This window comes from Muntiacus reevesi, chromosome 2 (assembly GCF_963930625.1).
Source record: "Muntiacus reevesi chromosome 2, mMunRee1.1, whole genome shotgun sequence".
Taxonomy (NCBI): domain Eukaryota; kingdom Metazoa; phylum Chordata; class Mammalia; order Artiodactyla; family Cervidae; genus Muntiacus; species Muntiacus reevesi.
This window is the reverse complement of record NC_089250.1, coordinates 64314287-64333455: the sequence shown is the minus strand read 5'-3', so window position 1 is coordinate 64333455 and position 19169 is coordinate 64314287. Positions and strand designations below refer to the sequence as shown.

The window sequence follows — 19169 nt, the reverse complement described above, 5'->3', positions numbered from 1 at the left end:
GAAATTTATTAAACTGTGGTCTTTCTCTTCCCCAAGGTTCTTTTAGAGCAGGATATATTTCATCACTCCTTGATGGCCTGTTGTTTGGAAATTGTGCTCTTTGCCTACAGCTCACCTCGTACTTTTCCCTGGATTATTGAGGTTCTTAACCTGCGACCATTTTATTTTTATAAGGTGAGATGAGAACAGAGTTTTGTTAATGCTTTGCCTCACATAAACATTCTGTTTGTATTAGTGATGAAGAAGTGAGCTATAGTGATGTCTGGATAATATTTCCAGAAGTATTCTGAAAACATACTGCTTTTGGGGTGGAATCATGGACAGAGGAGAGGGAGAGAGAGTATCAGTAAACTAAGCCAATCTCACAGCTTCAGACATCACTGAAATGCAAGTATGGCCAGGAACTAAGTACTTAACTTTGAGTATTCTATATTATGAATGAAAAATCATAATCCTATTAAATAGAGGCATGATGAAGAACAAAAACTCTTTTCTCCTAGGAGAAAGAAAAATCTAAAATTAATCACGCTTCTTCCCCAAATTTGAGCTAATTCATTATGGCTAAATCTTACTTCCCCTTTTTTTCTGCTGAAACCTTTTTCTTCTAAAACACAGAGGGCATAGCTACAGTAACACTTAATGTTACCTAATTTCTGAATTTAAGATTGATGCTATTATTATACTTGTTGGCATGGTTTAGTTAATATTTTGTCACCTATGTTACTTTCAAACTACTGATTATGGAGTAGTTAGTTTGGGACTTCCCTGATGGTCCGGTCCAGTGGTTAAGACTGCTTCTACTGCAGGGGTCATGGGTTTTACCCTTGGTCGAGGAACTAAGATCCTGCATGCTGTGTGGGATGGATAGATAGATACAGATAGATAAGCAAGCAAGCCTAAAGTTGTAGAAATGCAGATCACTGAAAAGCTTACCCATTTGAATTGTTGACTGTGGAATTTAACTTCTTTTTAGTTTTGTGGGGAAAATTGCTTTTCTATATTTAATGTTTATATGAGTATTTCAGATTTTCCATTAGGAAATATATGTACTTTTATTTGAGGAAAAAGTTTAGTTTTTGCTCTCACCTAATAGAAATTCATTTTTATTTGTAACACCCTTTTTTCATCCTAGAAGTTAAATGTGTTTGTTTTTTAATCATAAATACTCCCTGAAGAGAAATGAAAAGTATATACAATTGTAAATATTAAAATCATACATTATAATCCTAATATAAATGATAATCACTGTTAATATTTTTGTATATATGCTTACAGAGTTTGCTCTAGATGTTTATTCTTACTGAAAGTGGAAGTTAGTTGCTCAGTCATCTCCAACTCTTTGCAACCCATGGACTGTAGCCTCCAGGCTCCTCTGTCCACAGAATTCTCCAGGCAAGAATACTGGAGTGGGTTGCCATTTCCTTCTCCCGGGGATCTTCCTGACCCAGGGATCAAACTCAGGAATCGAACCCAGGTCTCTCACATTGCAGGTAGATTCTTTACCGTGTGAGCCACCAAGGAAGCCCATGTATTCTTATTAAAATGTAACTATAGTGTATATAGGCAAAGTTCCTTTCATATATGTTATTCATTCTCTTCTTCTGAGATGTTGGGAAGAATAGTCTGAGAAAGGAAATTGAATTCAAAATAGCACAAGACCTGACTTCTACTGTTGGACTGTTGACCAGTTTTACCTATCATTGCTTCAGTTTTCCAGGTACAGAATAAAACATGAAAACCAGAAATGTATGTGAAAGTATTTTGAAGATCTTTAAAACTTCTTTATAAATTAAAATATATTAAAAGCCACAGAATTATGGTTCAAAAATGTTCTTGGTTCTATGTCATTAATAAGGCCAGAGCTAGCCATACATGTAAGCCTGGTCTAGAAGTGACTACTTGAGACCATATTACTTTCTCTGTTTTCTCTTCCGCAGGTTATTGAGGTGGTAATCCGCTCAGAGGAGGGACTTTCCAGAGACATGGTGAAACACCTGAATAGCATCGAAGAACAGATTTTGGAGAGTTTAGCGTGGAGTCATGATTCTGCGCTGTGGGAGGCTCTCCAGGCTTCTGCAAACAGAGTTCCTACCTGTGAAGAAGTGAGTTAGGGCAAGGCTAATAATCCCATCATTTTATGAAATCTCTATATTGAGACATGATCACATACTGTATAGTTCACCTATAAGTATACAATTCAGTTATTTTTAGTATATTCATAGATATGTGAAGTCATCACCACAGTCAGTTTTGAAACATACCACCTCAACAAGAAAAACTTTAGGGATCACTTCCCTACCACCTCCATCCCCCCACCCCCAACCCCTGTCTTCCTGATCCTAGGTAACCAGTAATCTCCCTTCTATCTCTGTTGATTTCCCTGTCTGGACATTTCATGCAAATCATTTAATATGTGGTCCTTTGTAACTGACTTCTTTTATTAATATAGTGATTTTCAAGGTTCATCCATGTTGTTATATGTATCAGCACTTCATTCCTTTTTATGGCTTAATATTCCATTGCATGTATACACACACACACTACTTTGTTTATTCATTTATCAGTGGATGAACTGGTAGTGTTTCCACCTTTTGACTATGGATAATGCTGCTATGAACATTCATGAACAAGTATTTGTATGGACATACATTTTCATTTTTCTTGAGTATATGGCTAGGAGTGGAATGGCTGGTCATATACTAGCTCTTTCTAAGTTTTTGAGGAACTGTCAGACTGTTTTCCAAAGTGGCTATACCATTTAACATTCCCACCATCAGTATATAAATATTCCAATATCTCCACATCCTCTCCAGTACTTATCTGTCTTCTTGATTTCTAGCAATCTTAGTAGGCATGAAGTATTATCTCATTGTGGTTTTACTTGCATTCCCTGATGGCTAATGATGTTCAACATTGATTCAAGTGCTTATCGACCATTTGTATATCATCTTTGGAGAAATATATGTTCAGATCCTTTGCCCCTTTTTTATTTGGGTTGTCTTTTTAATATTGAGTTACAGGAGTTCTTTACATATTTTAGATATACTCCTTTATCCATTATATGATTGGTAAAAACCTTTCTGTGGGTTGTCTTTCTACTTTCCTGATGATGTCCTTTGAAAAAGAAAAGATTTTAATTTTAATAATGTCCAATTTATGTGTTTGTACTTTTGGTGTCAGAGCTAAGAAATCTCATCATTTAAAAATTTTCAAATAAAGAATTTCATAAAGAATTAAACACTTTTCATTAGTAGTATTTAGAATAAAAAGGTCAAAAGCTTCTGCCTAATACACTCAAATTGCACATTTAACAGCTTGGTATCATGAGAAATTGAGTTTTCTCCCTCCATCTCTTGTGTTATTTTTTGACTGCTTTCTACATCCTTCCTTGCTTTTTTGTGTCTACTTATACTTCAATTAACCATCTTGAATTTTTCCCTAATCTCAAACTACTGAAAGAACTATTTAAGACTAGGAAGGACTGAAAAGAAAATGATTTCTTAAATACTCTCTTCCATGCTTCTGTTGTCTTTACAGCAGACTGTGGTTAATTGGACAGTCTTTGGTATTCATCAATTTTTCCATTATAGGATCCATTGGGAAATGAAAAAAACTATGACCTTGAAAGAAAAAGATTTGAGTTGAAGCCATTTCTCTAATACCTAGCAGTAGTGTGACCTTAGGCAAATTTCACATTTTGAGCCTCAATTTTCTCAGTCCCTAAGTGAAGAACAGTAGTGCCCATCTCATAGGTTTACTTCTAGTGGTCAGTAATCTTAAATAGATAAAAGGTTAAGTAAGATGAACTCTTTACATAACTTAATACTAACTATTGAGCACTTTATACAAGTTGGTATATTTTGTGAAGAGAGAGAGAAAGGGAAATAAAACAGTAAAAAAGTTAAGACTTTTTTCTTACCTTTTCTGTTATGTTTTGATCAGTGGGTTTATAAGTAAAGCAGAGGGGTTTTGTTTTTTCCAGGTTATATTCCCAAACAATTTTGAAACAGGAAGTGGAGGAAATGTACAGGGGCATCTTCCCATGATGCCAATGTCTCCTCTGATGCATCCAAGGGTCAAAGAAGTTCGAACTGACAGTGGGAGTCTTCGAAAGGGTAGGTTGACAATTGGTAAAACAAACAAAAAAAATAACAAAGACTTTTTTTGTTAGAGAAAATTTCAAGTTTTGTCCTAATATGTTATTAAGAAATCAATTTTTTTAAATCAAGATTTGAAAGGGGAATAATGTTTATGCCAGTACCCTTTGTGGCTAATTATATACTTTTTAATATTAAAGTAATAAGGTTTCCACTGTGATTCTGAATATAATTATTTTTTTTAATTGCAATATCAATTATTGTAGAAATCGTATTTTGGCCTTTTTATAAATACACGTAACTTTTCCTCAATGCTAATGGAAAACTACTTAAACTAAGTACCTACCTTTGCAAATGTGACAGAAGTTATATTCTTTCTCTATGTGTGACTTTATAGAAAAATAAACATCTAAAGCAGAACAAAGAACTCATTGGGATACTTAAGTTCATTTAATGAATTACTTATCTGTACTCTTAAAATAGTTCTTTTGAGCCTTACTATAGGAAAATTTTAGTGCATTCTTCTTTATTTTCTCTTGTGATGTACCAAACTGATGTGTGTATCTTCTGGACTATATAACTCTTTAATTTTTAAAAATCAGTTAAAGTCTTCTGACCAGAGAATATCCCTGAAGAAACCTCAGATGAATAAATAATCAGGTTACTTAGTAAGGTAGCTCAAGAACCATTTTTGAACTATAATTGTGTGTGTGTGTGTGTATCTTGCTTTGCATGTAGTATAAGTTCACAAAAAATATGCAAGCTGTGCATGTAAAACAATCTTCATTGAACTATAGGAATGATCAGGACTGTTTTATGACCTTTAAAAAACTGTCAAAACTAAAAACTTCCTTACTGTCAATTATCAGTATTTATTAAAGAATTGAAAAAATAGTAAAAAATACTTAATATATGGTTGGTTTAGTCGCTAAGTTGTGTCTGACTCTTGCGACCCCATGGACTGTAGCATGCCAGACTCCTCTGTCCATGGGATTCTTCAGGCAAGAATACTGGAGTGGGTTGCCATTTCCTTCTCCAACTTAATATATACAATGATTAAAAACTTTGGAAACACTGAGAATGGAAGTGTTTTGTCTTTAAAAAACTTAATAAAGAATCATTTAAATGATGCTTGCCACTTTCTTCTTATATAACTTGCGATACTGAGTGAGCTTCTTTCCTGTGCCTTGGTGAATTTTCATGTTCCTTTCACATTAAAGGAACCGCTTTCAACACTTTTATCTTTTGCTCTTTCAGTGTTGTGAAATTTTTTTCCAGTTTCCTTTAAAGTGAAGTTTTTTGCCATTGTAACTTCCTGTTGGATGTCTTCATGCTGTTCATTATAACAACTTTGCATTTATATTAATAAGTCTCATCTTCACACAGTTCTTCTGGCTATATATCTAATCTCTTGAACAGCAGCAGTGTCAACATTCTTAGCGTCAGCTATTCTATAATTTCATTGACAATTTTAATTTAACTTTCAGCATTATTACTCTTCATTTCTTTATTGCACTTTTCTTTTTGGCAATTCCCTCTTTCATTTATTTTTGTAAAATGTGGATTTATCACTGGGAAACAAGGAGGCAACGTAACTATATGCTTTGTGGCCTACACGAGTTGAACAGCAGATTTGCCCTGACCAATCACTGGAAGACTTTGAAAGAAGTGACAGGATTGGTCACCAATCTTGATACACATCTTTTATTTACATAATGATTTGTGGAAAAAGTTTGTAGTTTATGCAATTATAGTTAATATACCGTGGCAATGGAAATTTGAAATTTGAACCTTTTTGTTGAGGCTTTTGTTAATTTAACTATGTTGTGGTAACTGAAATTCATGCATACTTTAACTGCACAAAGCATGAACTTTGTGTGTAGCATGTATGTATGTATCTGACTATAATTTATATATTTATGTTATATGTGTGTGTGTTACCTGGAGAATTCCATGGACAGAGGAGCCTGGCAAGCTACAATCCATCGGGTTGCAAAGAGTTGGACATGACTGAATGACTGACACTGTGTGTTTGCAGCCTAGCTAGAGATCTCAGAACTAAGATCATGAAGAATGATCACCAAAATGATTCTCTCTCAGTGGTGGTATTTTAAGTGTTAACTTCTTCATTATAGTTTTTAGTGTTGTTTGAATTTTTCAGTGAGCTTTTAAAACCTGAAATATAATTCACATACCATAAAATTCACCCTTTTAAAGTATACAATTCAGTGGTTTTTAGTAAATTCACAAGACTATACAACCATAGTTGTATATATGCCATTGTATATATGCCATCTCATTACAGAACATCTTTATCACTCCCAAAAGAATTCCTGTATCCAACAGTAATCACACTTTATTTGCCCCTCTACCAAAACCCTGCAACTACTAATCTGTGTTCCTATGAATTTGCCTATTCTAGACATTTCATATAAATGGAACTATAAATTTGTGACCTTTATGATTGGTTCTTTTTCAGGCATGTTTTCAGGTATATATATGTTGTAGCATGTGTCAGCACTTCATTACTCTATATGGCTAAATAATACTTGTGTCCAACTCTTTGTGACCCTGTGGACTGTAGCCCTCCAGACTCCTCTGTCCATGGGATTATCCAGGCAAGAATACTGGAGTGGTTGCCATTTCCTCCTACGGGGGATATTCCTGACCCAGGGATCAAACCACCCTCCCTTATGCCTCCTTCATTGGCAGGCAGATTCTTTTAATACTGAGCCACCTAGGAAGCCCTGAGCAAAGGTTTTTGAGCTTAATATGCATTACCTGAGAGTCAGGGTTCCCAGAGATGGACCATTATGGATAATTTAAGCTTATAGGCAACATCCCTTTAGTGACTAACCTGCAATAAAGGTTCTTCCCCATTATACAGCAGTGGGATTTTGCAGTGAAGTGAGATTAAGTTCAACTTCTAGAACAACAGAGAAAGTAGGAACTTAACTGATGGGCGTTTGGGTTATTTCTACCTGTTGGCTTTTATGAATAGCACTTATGTGAGTATTCAGGTAATATATTATTTTTATAATTAGAAGAAAAAGTTATTTTCTTGTAGGGGTTCATGCAAGAGAATCAAATAATAGAAAATCCTTAGAAAACAATAATATTGAGCCTTGACTTTAGTGGGGAAAAGACAGTTTATTAATTTATATACTTAGTAAATTGTTATTGAATGTCTACTGCAGCTTTTCCAATACTTTGTTAGGCAAAGAATCATTTCAAAGGGTTTGCAGCTAACTTGGTGGTTATAACATGCATTTTCCCGCTTGAAATGTCAGTTCTGAACATTCCTAGTTAGCTTCAAGGGCTGCATTGGTTTTCTTAGAAATAAGACATAGAGGTAGACTTCTGTTAAGGGGTAATGGGCTACAATAGAACTTCCCACTTGTTTGCTAAGGCTGGAAGTCAAAACTGCTTTCATAACCCCCAGAATTAAGAAGAGATTTTTATTAAACCATAGCTATTTCCCCAGTTACCTCAGAAATCCAGAGAGTTGTCATATTATTGCCAGAGGTGATTTTCATACCTTATAAGCAGTTTTGAAAATAGATGACATGGCTGTTACACACTAATGCCTCAAATTAAACAGTCATAACACTTCTGCTCATCTTCATCTTCTAGTGGGTTTGTAAAAGATGATTCTCTGTCTACTAAATCAGAAAGCCACAGCTACAGCCTTAAACTGTTTGAAGTGTAGATACGTGTGAAGAGATAAAATTGTGAACCAAATCACTGATTTTTCCTTTTTATCAGGAGGAAACAGAAGTTAGTTGGATTACTTTTCTAATTTAACAGTCACTGCATTCTACCTCTCAGCTTCTTACTTTCCCCTTAATATTTTGGTTCTTTAACATAGGCAGAAGTTCAAGAAACTAGGAAGGTTAGCTATTGTAATTTGATTTTAAGATTTATTTCATTCTTCTCTCTCCCACTAGATTCGATATTGCATGAGGACAGAGGCTGTTATTTTAGCATAGTAACTCAATATCTAGGGCTTCCCTGTTGGCTCAGTGTCAGAGAATCCACCTGCAGTGCAGGAGACACAGAAAATGCGAGTTCAGTTGGGTCGGGAAGATCCCTGGAGGAGGGCATGGCAGTCCACTCCAGAAATCTTGCCAGGAAAATCCCATGAAGAGCGGAGCCTTGCAGAGTACAGTCCATAGGGTTGCAAAGAGTCGGACATGACTGAAGTGATTGAGCACACAGTACAGCACAACTCAGTATCTGTTGAATGAGTGAACAACCCTGATTTTTTCTGTTTGAAATACAAGTCAAACTGTTAAAAATTTTCTCTTAATAGATATGCAACCATTGTCTCCGATTTCTGTCCATGAACGCTACAGTTCTCCTACTGCTGGGAGTGCTAAAAGAAGACTTTTTGGGGAAGACCCCCCAAAGGAAATGCTTATGGACAGGATCATAACAGAAGGAAAAAAATTGAAAATTGCTCCTTCAAGCATCACTGCTGAAAATGTATCAATTTCACCTGGGCAAAGTCTTCTAACAATGGCCACAGCCATAGTAACAGGGACAACAGGACATAAAGTTACAATCCCATTGCATGGTAATATTTTGATGCATTTCTTTTTTTTGAAATGGATAAAAATTTAAGAAATGTCTTTTTGGATTCTATCACATGGTCTTATTACTCCTGTATTTTCTCCTGAACCTGTACTTTTTTTCCTCTAGTAGTTTTAGGTTCATGGCAAAATTGAGCCTTTCTTGCCATCAATATCCTGCACCAGACTAGCACATGTATTACAACTGATAAACCTTCATTGTCACCTCATCACTTTAAGTCCATAGTTTATGTTAGTGTTCACTCTTGGTGTTGTACATTCTATGAATTTTGCAAATGTCTAATGACACATATCTACCATTATACTGTTACACAGAATAGTAACACTGCCCTAAAGCTCCTCAGTGCTCCCCCTTTAGTTTTGTTTTGAATGTATAGAGGCATTCCTCATTTTATTACACTTTGCTTTATTGAACTTTACAGATACTTTTTTTCTCTTTTTTTACAAATTGGAAGATTTGTGGCAACCTTGTGTTGCCCGGTGATGATTAGCATTTTAGCAACAAAGTATTTTTTAACTGAGGTATGTACAATTTTTTGGACATAATGCCATAACACACCCCATAGACTGCAGTATAGCAAAAGCTTAATTTTTTTTTAAATTTTATTTATTTATTTGACTGCTTTGGGTCTTAGTTGTAGCATGTGGGATCTAGCTCCCTGACCAGGGATCGAACCTGGCCCCCCTGCACTGGGAGCTCAGAGTCCTAGCCACTGGACCACCAGGGAAGTCCCCAAAAGCATAATTTTTATATGCCCTGGAAACCAAAAAATTCATGTGACTCATTTTATTATGATATTCACTTGATTGTGGTTCTCTGGAACCAAACTCTTAATACTGCACAGTTTTTTGAATTTTCATATTTTATGGATTTACTACTCTCTTTGTTAGGACTTATTTTCTTACCTGAGTTTTACAAATTAGTGCATTGAGCAAGAATTTTGTTTAATGGTTAAAAACATCTCCTTTAGACCACAAAAGAGAACAGTATTATTGTTTCAGAGCAGAAATAGAAAACAAGAATATCATAACCTAGAATTACTATTTTTGTGGCTTTCTTTTCACATTACTATGCACAGATAGAGAGTAAACAAGAAGAGGGAGGGAGGGAGGAACGAACGAAGAAAGAAAGAAGTATTAACAGCTTTTCTGGGACACATTTCTAAAACTAAGAACTCTTGCTTGTACATTCAGGTATTGCAAATGATGCTGGAGAGATCACACTGATACCAATTTCCATGAATACAACTCAGGAGTCCAAAGTTGAGAGTCCTGTATCGCTTACAGCTCAGTCATTAATTGGTGCTTCTCCAAAACAGACCCATTTGACCAAAGCACAAGAAGTACATCCAATTGGAATAAGCAAACCAAAGAGAACTGGGTCCTTAGCACTGTTTTATAGAAAGGTATGTGTTTTTATAGCATCTAAAAAGGTCTCCTTTAATCAGTGCAATAAAGATTGAGTAACACAGGACAGCTTTGGCCTTTTTTTGTATGTGGTAAAATATAAAATTCACTATTTTAACCATTTTTAAGTGTACAGCTAAGTGTCATTAGTACATTCACATTGTTGTGCAGCTTCCACCACTGTCCATCTCCAGAACTTATTCATCTTTCTAAACTGTAATTCTGTACCCATTAAACAGTAACTCCTCATTTCTCCCCTCAACCCCCAATTAGTCATTCTAATTTCTGACTCTATGACTTTAGGTACTCTAGGTACCTCATAAAAGTGAAATTATACAATTTTTGTCCTTTTATGATGAGCTTATTTTACTTAGCATAATGTCTTCACAGTTTATCCACATTTTTGCATGTGTCAGAATTTCCTTCCTTTTTAAGGTTAATATTCCATGGTATGAATATACCATGTTTTGTCTATCAACTCATCTGTAGATGGACATTTGAGTTGTTTCTGAACCTGCTTGCCAGTGCAGGAAACAGAAGAGACATAGGTTCGATCCCAGGGTTGGGAAGATCCCTTGGAGGAGGGCTTGGCAACCCACTCCAGTATTCTTTCCTGGAGAATCCCATGGACAGAGGAGCCTGGCAGGCTACAGTCCATAGGGAGGCACATCGTCAGACAAGACTGAAGTGACATAGCACATACATGTACCTTATGGTTATTTTGAGTGCGTAATGCTGTTATATTGCTGTGCAGATATCTAAGTTTCTGCTTTCAGTTCTTTTGGGTATATACAGAAGTGGAATAATAATTCTAAATTTAATTGTTTAGAAACTGCTATACTATTTCCCATGGTGGCTGCACCATTTTTATTCCTGCCAGCATTGTGCAAGGGTTCCAAGTTCTTTACATTCTTGCCAATACTTGTTATTTTTTGTCCTTTTTTAAAATAGTCATCCTAATCAAGTGGTATCTTATTGTAGTTTTAATTTGAGTTTCCCTAATGAATGATTACATTGAGCATCTTCTCATGTGCTACTGGCCATCCTTATACTTTCCTCAGAGAAATGTCTATTCAATGTTTTACATTTGAGTTTTTTATTGTTGAGGTGTATAAGTTCTTTATATTTTCTGTATATTAGTTCCTTATCAGATTATGATTTACAAATTTTTTCCCCATTCCATAAGATGGAATATAGTCTACTTTGTATATAGTCTACTTTGATGCAGTTTTTAATTTCGATGAAGTCAAATGTTTTGTTTGTTTGAATGAATCTTTGTTGTTTTGTATTATTCCTTTGGTATCATATCTGAGAAATCATTGCACATTCCAGTGTCGTGAAGCTTTTCTCCTATTTTTTTTTTGTAGGAGTTTTTTAGTTTTAGCAATTGCATTTAGGTCTTTGATCCATTTTGAGTTAATTTTGTATAATTTTTGTGTACAGTGTAAAATAAGGACCTGTTTTTATTCTTTTGCGTGTGGATGTCCAGTTTTTTCAATATACTTGTGACAAGACTCTGTTTCTGCACTGAAACTCACCTTGTTGGCACCCTTGTCAAAAGTTGCTCATCACTGTATATGCGAGGGTTTATTTTGGGGTTCTGTATTCTATTCATTGGTCTCTTCATGCCAGTACCACACAGTTTTGATTAGAATAACTTTGTAGTAAGTTTTGAAATCAGAAAATGTGAGACCCCCAACTTTGTTCTTCTTTTTCAAGATTATTTTGGCTATTCGAAGTCCTTTGACATTCCGTATGAGTTTTAGGATGGATTTTTTCCTATTTCTGCAAAAAAAGTCATTGGGATTTTGATACAGATTGTATTGAATCTGTAAATCGCTTTGAGTAATGTTGACAACAATATTAATCTTCGAGTCCATTAGCATAAAATGTCTTTCATTTATTTGTGTTTTCTTTAATTTCTTTCATCAACATTTTGCAGTTTTCATTGTACAATTTTTATTTCCTTGGTTAAGTTTATTCCCAAGTATTATTTTTCATGCTAATATAAATGGAATCATTTTCTTAATTTCATTTTTGGGTTGTCCATTGTTAATGGTATAGGAATAAGAGTGATTTTTATGTGTTGATTTTGTATCTCGAAACTCTGCTGATTTCAGATTATTAATTCTAATGCTTTTTATGGACTCTGGGGTTTTTCGGTTTTCTACACATAAAACCATGTCATCTGCAAACAGGTGATTTTACTACTTTTCTAATTTGAATACATTTTATTTCTTTTTCTTGACTAATTGCCCTGACTATAACTTGTAGTATAGTGTTGAGTGGAAGTGCTGAAGCTGGGCATCTTTGTCTTATTCCAGATCTTAAAAGAAAAGCTTGTATTGTTTCACTTTGAGTATGATCTTAACTATGGAGTTTTTTTATATGGTTTTTATTATGTTGAAGTAGTTTCCGTCTGTTCCTAGTTTGTAACAAAAGAGTGTTGAATTTTGTCAGTTGTCTTTTTCCACATCAATTTTGAGGTGATTATATCATTTTTCCCTTCCTTTTGTTAATGTAGTATATTATATTGATTGATTTTCACATGTTAGGCTGTCCTTTCATGCCAGGAGTAAATCCTGGTCGGTCACATGGTACAGCCCTTTCCGTGTGCACTGTTACAGTCAATTGGTAGTGTTTTGTGGAGGGTTTTTACATTAGTATTCATAAGAGATATTGCTGTGTAGTTTTCTTATGGTGTCTTTGTCTGGCTTTAGTATCAGACAATGTATCATAAAAATAGACAGCTTAGCGACTGAACAACAATAGCAAATGTACCTTTAACCTTTTTTGAAAATATATTTAAAAGTATGGGGCTTCCCTGGTGGCTCAATCAGTAAAGAAATAGCCTGCACTGCAGGAACCTAGTGGGCTGCAATTCATGGGATCACAGAGTCAGACACGACTGAGTGACTAACACTTTCACTTAAAAGAACATTATGATCTTGATGAGCTGTGTTTGGACTCAAGTTCATAGAATTTGATTCCATTTCCTGATATGACTTAGGTTTCTTGCCAACTTCATTTGCATAACTTTAAGAAAGCAGTTGGAATTTTCAGGAACTCTGGAATTTACAGGAACTCCATTGTGTTATATTGCTTTGAAAAGTGAAAGTTGCTCAGGCGTGTCTGACTCTTCCACCCCATGTAGTGTAGCCTGCCAGGCTCCTCTGTCCATGGAATTCTCCAGGCCAAAATACTGGAGTGGATAGCTGTTCCCTTCTCCAAGGGATCTTCCCAACCCAGGGATCAAACCCAGGTCTCCCACATTGCAGGCGGATTCTTTACCATCTGAACCACTTTAGATTGAGTTTATTGTGGCACAAGTACATCTTAGATCTTATGTATAAGTTTAAATTACTGAAGATTTATTATTAAGATTTTTGGGATACTGTGGGGAGTCTACATAATTTTTATCATAAATCTCATTTGTTACCTGTAAGATTTGACTAGTCATTATAATCCCTAAATTGTTTTAGTATTAATGTAGAGATTTAATGTAGAAATAATTTCTATCCTGCCTTGCTTTTATAAGCACCTTCAAGCTTCTAATAAGACAGACATGTTAATCAGATATTTATAGCCAAACATGCTGCTTCTCTAAAATAAATCCCAGAATTGGGAGATATCTCTCCAGTCCACTCTATAACTAGTGGCTGTCTAGCCCATTCTTAAAAATTGTAAATGAAAAAAAAAGGCACTGTTTTTTTTGTTTCTTTCTAGCATTGTGATTGGAGTTTAAGGCTTAAAATTTTTAAGAAATTTATTTCTTTTTCAGTTATCTTTTGATGCAAATTTAAGTTTATTTCCTCTATCTAGTCTTTCTTAGAATATTTCTTGAGACACTTGCTCTTTTTTCCACCTCCCACTACCTTTTCTACCGTGTCCCACCATCCCCATTCCTACCCATGTCTTGTGCCTAACGCCTGTTTTTAAAGGACAGTTCCAAATGTAGTATTTTCCCCATTAATTTCCTGTTTTTAATTTTCAAAATAACAAATTGCTGCCTTTGATAATGAATCTAAGATTGACAAAAATAAGGCTTTATTTATAAATTTTTAGTTCTGAATTTATTTCAGAATCTAGCCTGTCTGTTTCCTTCCATTTAATTATAGCTTACTTAGAAGCTAAAAAAGTTTTATTCTTAAAGGGGATTGAGATGTTCATATCTATAATGAGTTCAAAATAACCATTTCGTGAGTAAATTGCAGCTGTTAACCATGCTAAACTCAGTGTGATACTGGGTGTCATATGCCTGAATAGAATTTACTGTGAATTTTTTGTTAGAATTAGCAGCCTTTCAGAGGATGTATATCAGATTAGCTTCAGAGAAGTCATTGGATTAGCTTTGTAAAAGATGCTTAACAAGTAGTACCTAATCGTCTAGCTAGGGCTATATCTGTTATCATCTCTTATCTTGAATGTAAAGTTCCAGCATGTTTCCCACTGCTCTGACCCCAGTAGCTCCTATTTATTTCTTGACCAACTAGACCAGAAACAAAGGGATGGAATGCAGAGAATGAGTTTGTTATAAAATGAATCACTGGTGGCTTTGGAGTCAACTTTATCTCTCTATCAGATTAGTTTATTGGATAGTTAAAATTCATTTTAAAGCTCTAACTTGTAAATTTTTTCCCCCTCTCAAAAGATATTTTGATGTAAAGAATGCCTTACTCGTTTTTTCTCCTGAATGTTTAGATTTAAAACCTTAGTTCAAACAGAATAGTCTAGTTTAGGAATATCACAGTAGGGTTACCAATTCTTAAAATAACAAAACAGAATGCTTTTTGGATGATCAGAAATCATTTTAGAATCTTTCAGGGTCTTTGGGTCATTTGCGTTAGTATTAGTTCATATAAAGACTCTGTATATAAAAGATTAAAGGCATTGAACTGAATTTGCTCTAATATGTTTAAAAACAACTTGACAGAGACAGACAAATACTACATGATCTCATTTATATGTGGAATCTAAAAAACAAACTCATAAATACAAAGAACAGGTTAGTCGTTGCTAGGGGCGAGGGAGTGGGTGAAATTGATGGATGAAGGGAGTCAAAAGGTACAAACTGGAAGATATAAAATAAGTAAATCTTGGGGCTATAATGTATAGCATGGTGACTATAGTTAATAACACCATATTGCATATTGAAAGTTGCTAACAGGATAGATCTTTAAAGTTCTTATCACAAGTAAAGAAATTATAACTATGTGGTGATGGATGTTGTCTTATTAATGTGGTGATCTTTTCACAGTATGTGTGAGTAGTGAATCATTGTACATTGTACACCTGAAACTAATAATGTTTTATGTCAGTTACACCTCAATAAACATCAACAGTAAAATCTGGTGTCTCATTTACTTAACATTCCTTTCATGTGCTCATAAAAACAATGGAGAATATATGGGAATTTTTTTTAATGATTTTGCTCTCAGACTCATTTTTGAAGTCAAACATTTTAGTGTATTATGTGATATTGTAGGCTTTCTAGCCATTTTACCTGAACCAAAAAAAGAGACTTCTATTTTTTAAAAAGTTATGTATTTATAGTGGTCATAATGCTCATAAATCAAGCCATTTCGTTTTCGTATTTATCGCTTTACATAGTTGACAGCATAGATAGAATAGCACAAAGCATCTTTTCCCAAAAATTGTTTAGGGTAGTTTTACAAAGAGAATTTTGTTTTAATATATTTTCTTTAGCCACAGCAGTGAACCGATAGTCTAAAATAGGTATTTTATGTAATTTAATGCATCAGCAGCCTTAGGTATTTATTAATCTTGACCTAAAAGCCCATCTTCATGGTAAGACATAAATTTGAGAAATTATTTACTTGTTTTTTTGCATCAATGTGCTATCTTTCATCTTAGGTCTATCATTTGGCAAGTGTACGCTTACGTGATTTATGTTTAAAACTGGATGTTTCAAATGAGTTAAGAAGGAAGATATGGACATGTTTTGAATTCACTTTAGTTCACTGCCCTGATCTGATGAAAGACAGACATTTGGATCAGCTCCTCCTTTGTGCCTTTTACATCATGGCAAAGGTAATGTATAAGTTGGGGGAAGCTCTTTGCTGTAGTTACCTATATTTGAAGCATGAGGTGAAAATCTGTTGCACTCATTAGTTTACCTTAAGTGCTATAAGCCAACAGTGCCCACCTTCATTAATTAGGTGGTAAATTCCAGCTAATGCAATTACAGGCCATTTGTAGTATGTGGTTCTCCACACTATTAATAGAGAACCATTTCCACCTCCACCCCTGTAACACCTCTAATCTTACACTTTAAAGTAATCATTTTAGATCATTACATTTTAAGTGAGTAATAGAGACCCAGAGCTGAAAGTAACTTGGCCAAAATTACACAATTAGTGACAGCCTGTGATCTTCTGATTCATAATTTGATGTAAAATAGCTTTTATACTATATTCCTTTTTAGTGATTTATTCCATTACCTCAGAAGAGCATTTTACTTTCTAGTTGCTACAACATGTTTTAAGTCATAAAATGGCATATCTTACTTGGTTTTAAAAATTCTAATGTGTCTGAAACATTCATCTGTAACTTTGGTCTTGATCATATTGGCCACAGATCCTAGCAGATGAGCATGTTACAACCTAACCTAATTTTTCAGCTTCTTGAGGCAAAGGACATGTTTTCGAACTCATCTGTGACTTCCTTCTCACATTGCCTCTTTAAAATATCTATACAAAATATATATTAATAGATATTGTTAATTAACCTTTTTTAAAGTTATCACATTTTTAAGTTATTTCTCTTAAGGATATCAGAACTCTAAAAACCAGCCATGGGTTTATAATTTAGAGAGTTAATTTCCTTCTGTGGTTACAATTTTTATACATTTATTCCACAGCCACTAAATAACATACAACACAAAAGACCACATAGTTGTTCCCCTTTTATAGTCACATGCTACATTGGCATCCATACCAATAATCCTTTGTATTACTCTTTCCACTTTTAAAACCACACCTATATACATATTTCATTTATTTTACCATTCTAAGAATCTCCAGGGAATTTCCCAGGAGTCCAGTGGTTAGGACTCTATGCTTTCACTGCTGAGGGCATGGGTTTAATCCCTGGTGGGAACCGAGATCCTGTAAGATATGCAACAAGGCCCAAAAAAAGGAAAGAATCTCCGAAGTCCGAACACTCACGACAACAAAACCCAAAGTTGTCCCAGGACTGATAGTACCGCTGGGTTTCCCAGCAGAAGCAAACTACTTTGAGGCATGAAACACTCAACCCTTAAGCCATTCAGTATTCACATAAGTAAAATCCTTACTAAAGTAGAACTAAAAAATCAAAAATTATAAAACATTCAAGGAAATGAACCAATATGAGTATGTCAACAGATAAAGTTTAGAGCAGGTTAGATACTGAAAATTTTAGGTAATGAAATTATTGACCTCACAGTAGGCAGTTAATATGTTTAAAAGGCTTCAGTGTATAAAAGAAAATTCATTTTATGAATAAAGACCAAGTTACTTTAAAAAGGACCCCAAAATTTTAAATTTTTTTAAAAGAAATAAAAAGGACCCAAAAGATATCAAAAAAAACTGAAGGTAACTTGGAATGGAAACCCAGTGAAATTTGAATGGAAACAAAATTCCAACCCAAAAAGACTCAACAGATTAGAATAGAGAACTGTGAAAATGAAAAAACAATGTATCACACAGAGAGAGAAAATACAAAAAAATCAAGAGACAGAGTTGCAAAACATTTTTTTCTTGTTCCCTTTTTCTTTTGTTCTCTTGTGATTTGATGACTAACTTTAGTGTTGCGTTTCAATTCCTTTTTCTTTTTGTGTATGTATTATAGATTTTTAATTTGTGGTTACCATGAGGATTTGCTATAGCAATCTGTAGAAACAAGATTGTTTTAAGTTGCTTATCTTTTCAAGTGCATTTCCAATATCCTGCATTCATATTCTCTCCATGAGGAGAGAATTGCTGGTTTTCATATCATATTTGTGTATAGATGATTTCCTACCTTTCATGTATGGTTGCCTTTACAGTTGAGCTTTTCCATTTGTAACTTTCTTGTTTCTAGTTGTGGCCTTTTCTACTTAGAGGAGGTCCTTTAGCATTTGTTGCAAAGCTGGTCTGGTGGTGCTGAGTTCTCTTAGCTTTTGCTTGTCCATAAAACTTTTGATTTCTCTGTCAAATCTGAATGAGAGCCTTACTGGGTAAAGTATTCTTGATTGTAGATTCTTTCCGTTCAGCAGTTTAAATGTATCATGCCACTTCCTTCTGGCCTGTAGAGTTTCTGCTAAGAGATCAGCTGATAAACTTATAGTTCCCTTGTGTGTTGTCATTTTTCTCCTGTTGCTTTTAATATTTTTTCTTGGTCTTCTTCTTATAATTTGATTACTGTGTGTGTCTTGGCATGTTCCTTCTTGGATCTATCCTGCCTGGGACTCTGCAATTGCTGGACTTCAGTGAATGTTTCCTTTCCCATGTTAGGGAAGTTTTTCAGCTATTATCTATCTCTTTGATTTTTTTTTCAAATCCTTCCTCTCTCTCTTCTTCTGAGACCACCCCTATAATGTGGAATGCTGATGTGTTTAATTCCCCAGATGTCTCTTAAACTGTCTTCATTTCTTTTCACTCTTTTTAAATTCTGTTCCACAGCAGTGATTCCCACCATTCTGTCTTCAGGTCACTTCTCTGCTCTTCTGCCTCAGTGTTCTGCTAGTGTATTTTTCATTTCAGATGTTTTATTGTTCGTCTCTGTTCTTTAGTTCTTCTAGGTCTTCGTTAAACGTTTCTTGCATCATCTCGATCCTTGCCTCCATTCTTTTTCTGAGATCCTTGATCATCTTCAGTATCATTATTCTGAATTATTTTTTAGGGAAGGTTGCTTGTATCCACTTTTAAATAAGTACTTAAAAACTAATAAAACTGAAGACTACAGGAGAGTCAGGAGATCTCAGTTTTCTTATGTTCTTTTTTATAAAGAAAGGCATTTTGTGGTTAAAAAAAAGAAATACATTTTCAGTAGAGTTATACCATAACAATCTTAGTGCTTTTGATTAATGAAG

General features: G+C 34.6%; 1 protein-coding gene across 2 annotated transcripts in view; it reads left to right on the top strand.

Moving 5' to 3' along the window:
* Positions 1-19169, top strand: part of RBL1 (RB transcriptional corepressor like 1) — a 59722-nt gene that overhangs the window by 23551 nt on the left and 17002 nt on the right. The window contains exons 12-17 of one of the 2 annotated variants that reach the window (XM_065921962.1): positions 37-174; positions 1938-2102; positions 3983-4115; positions 8410-8673; positions 9884-10095; positions 15971-16147. In XM_065921962.1, coding sequence (XP_065778034.1) covers positions 37-174; positions 1938-2102; positions 3983-4115; positions 8410-8673; positions 9884-10095; positions 15971-16147 — 1089 coding nt within the window. The remainder of the gene's footprint in view (positions 1-36; positions 175-1937; positions 2103-3982; positions 4116-8409; positions 8674-9883; positions 10096-15970; positions 16148-19169) is intronic. The other variant, XM_065921963.1, reaches the window with a different exon arrangement.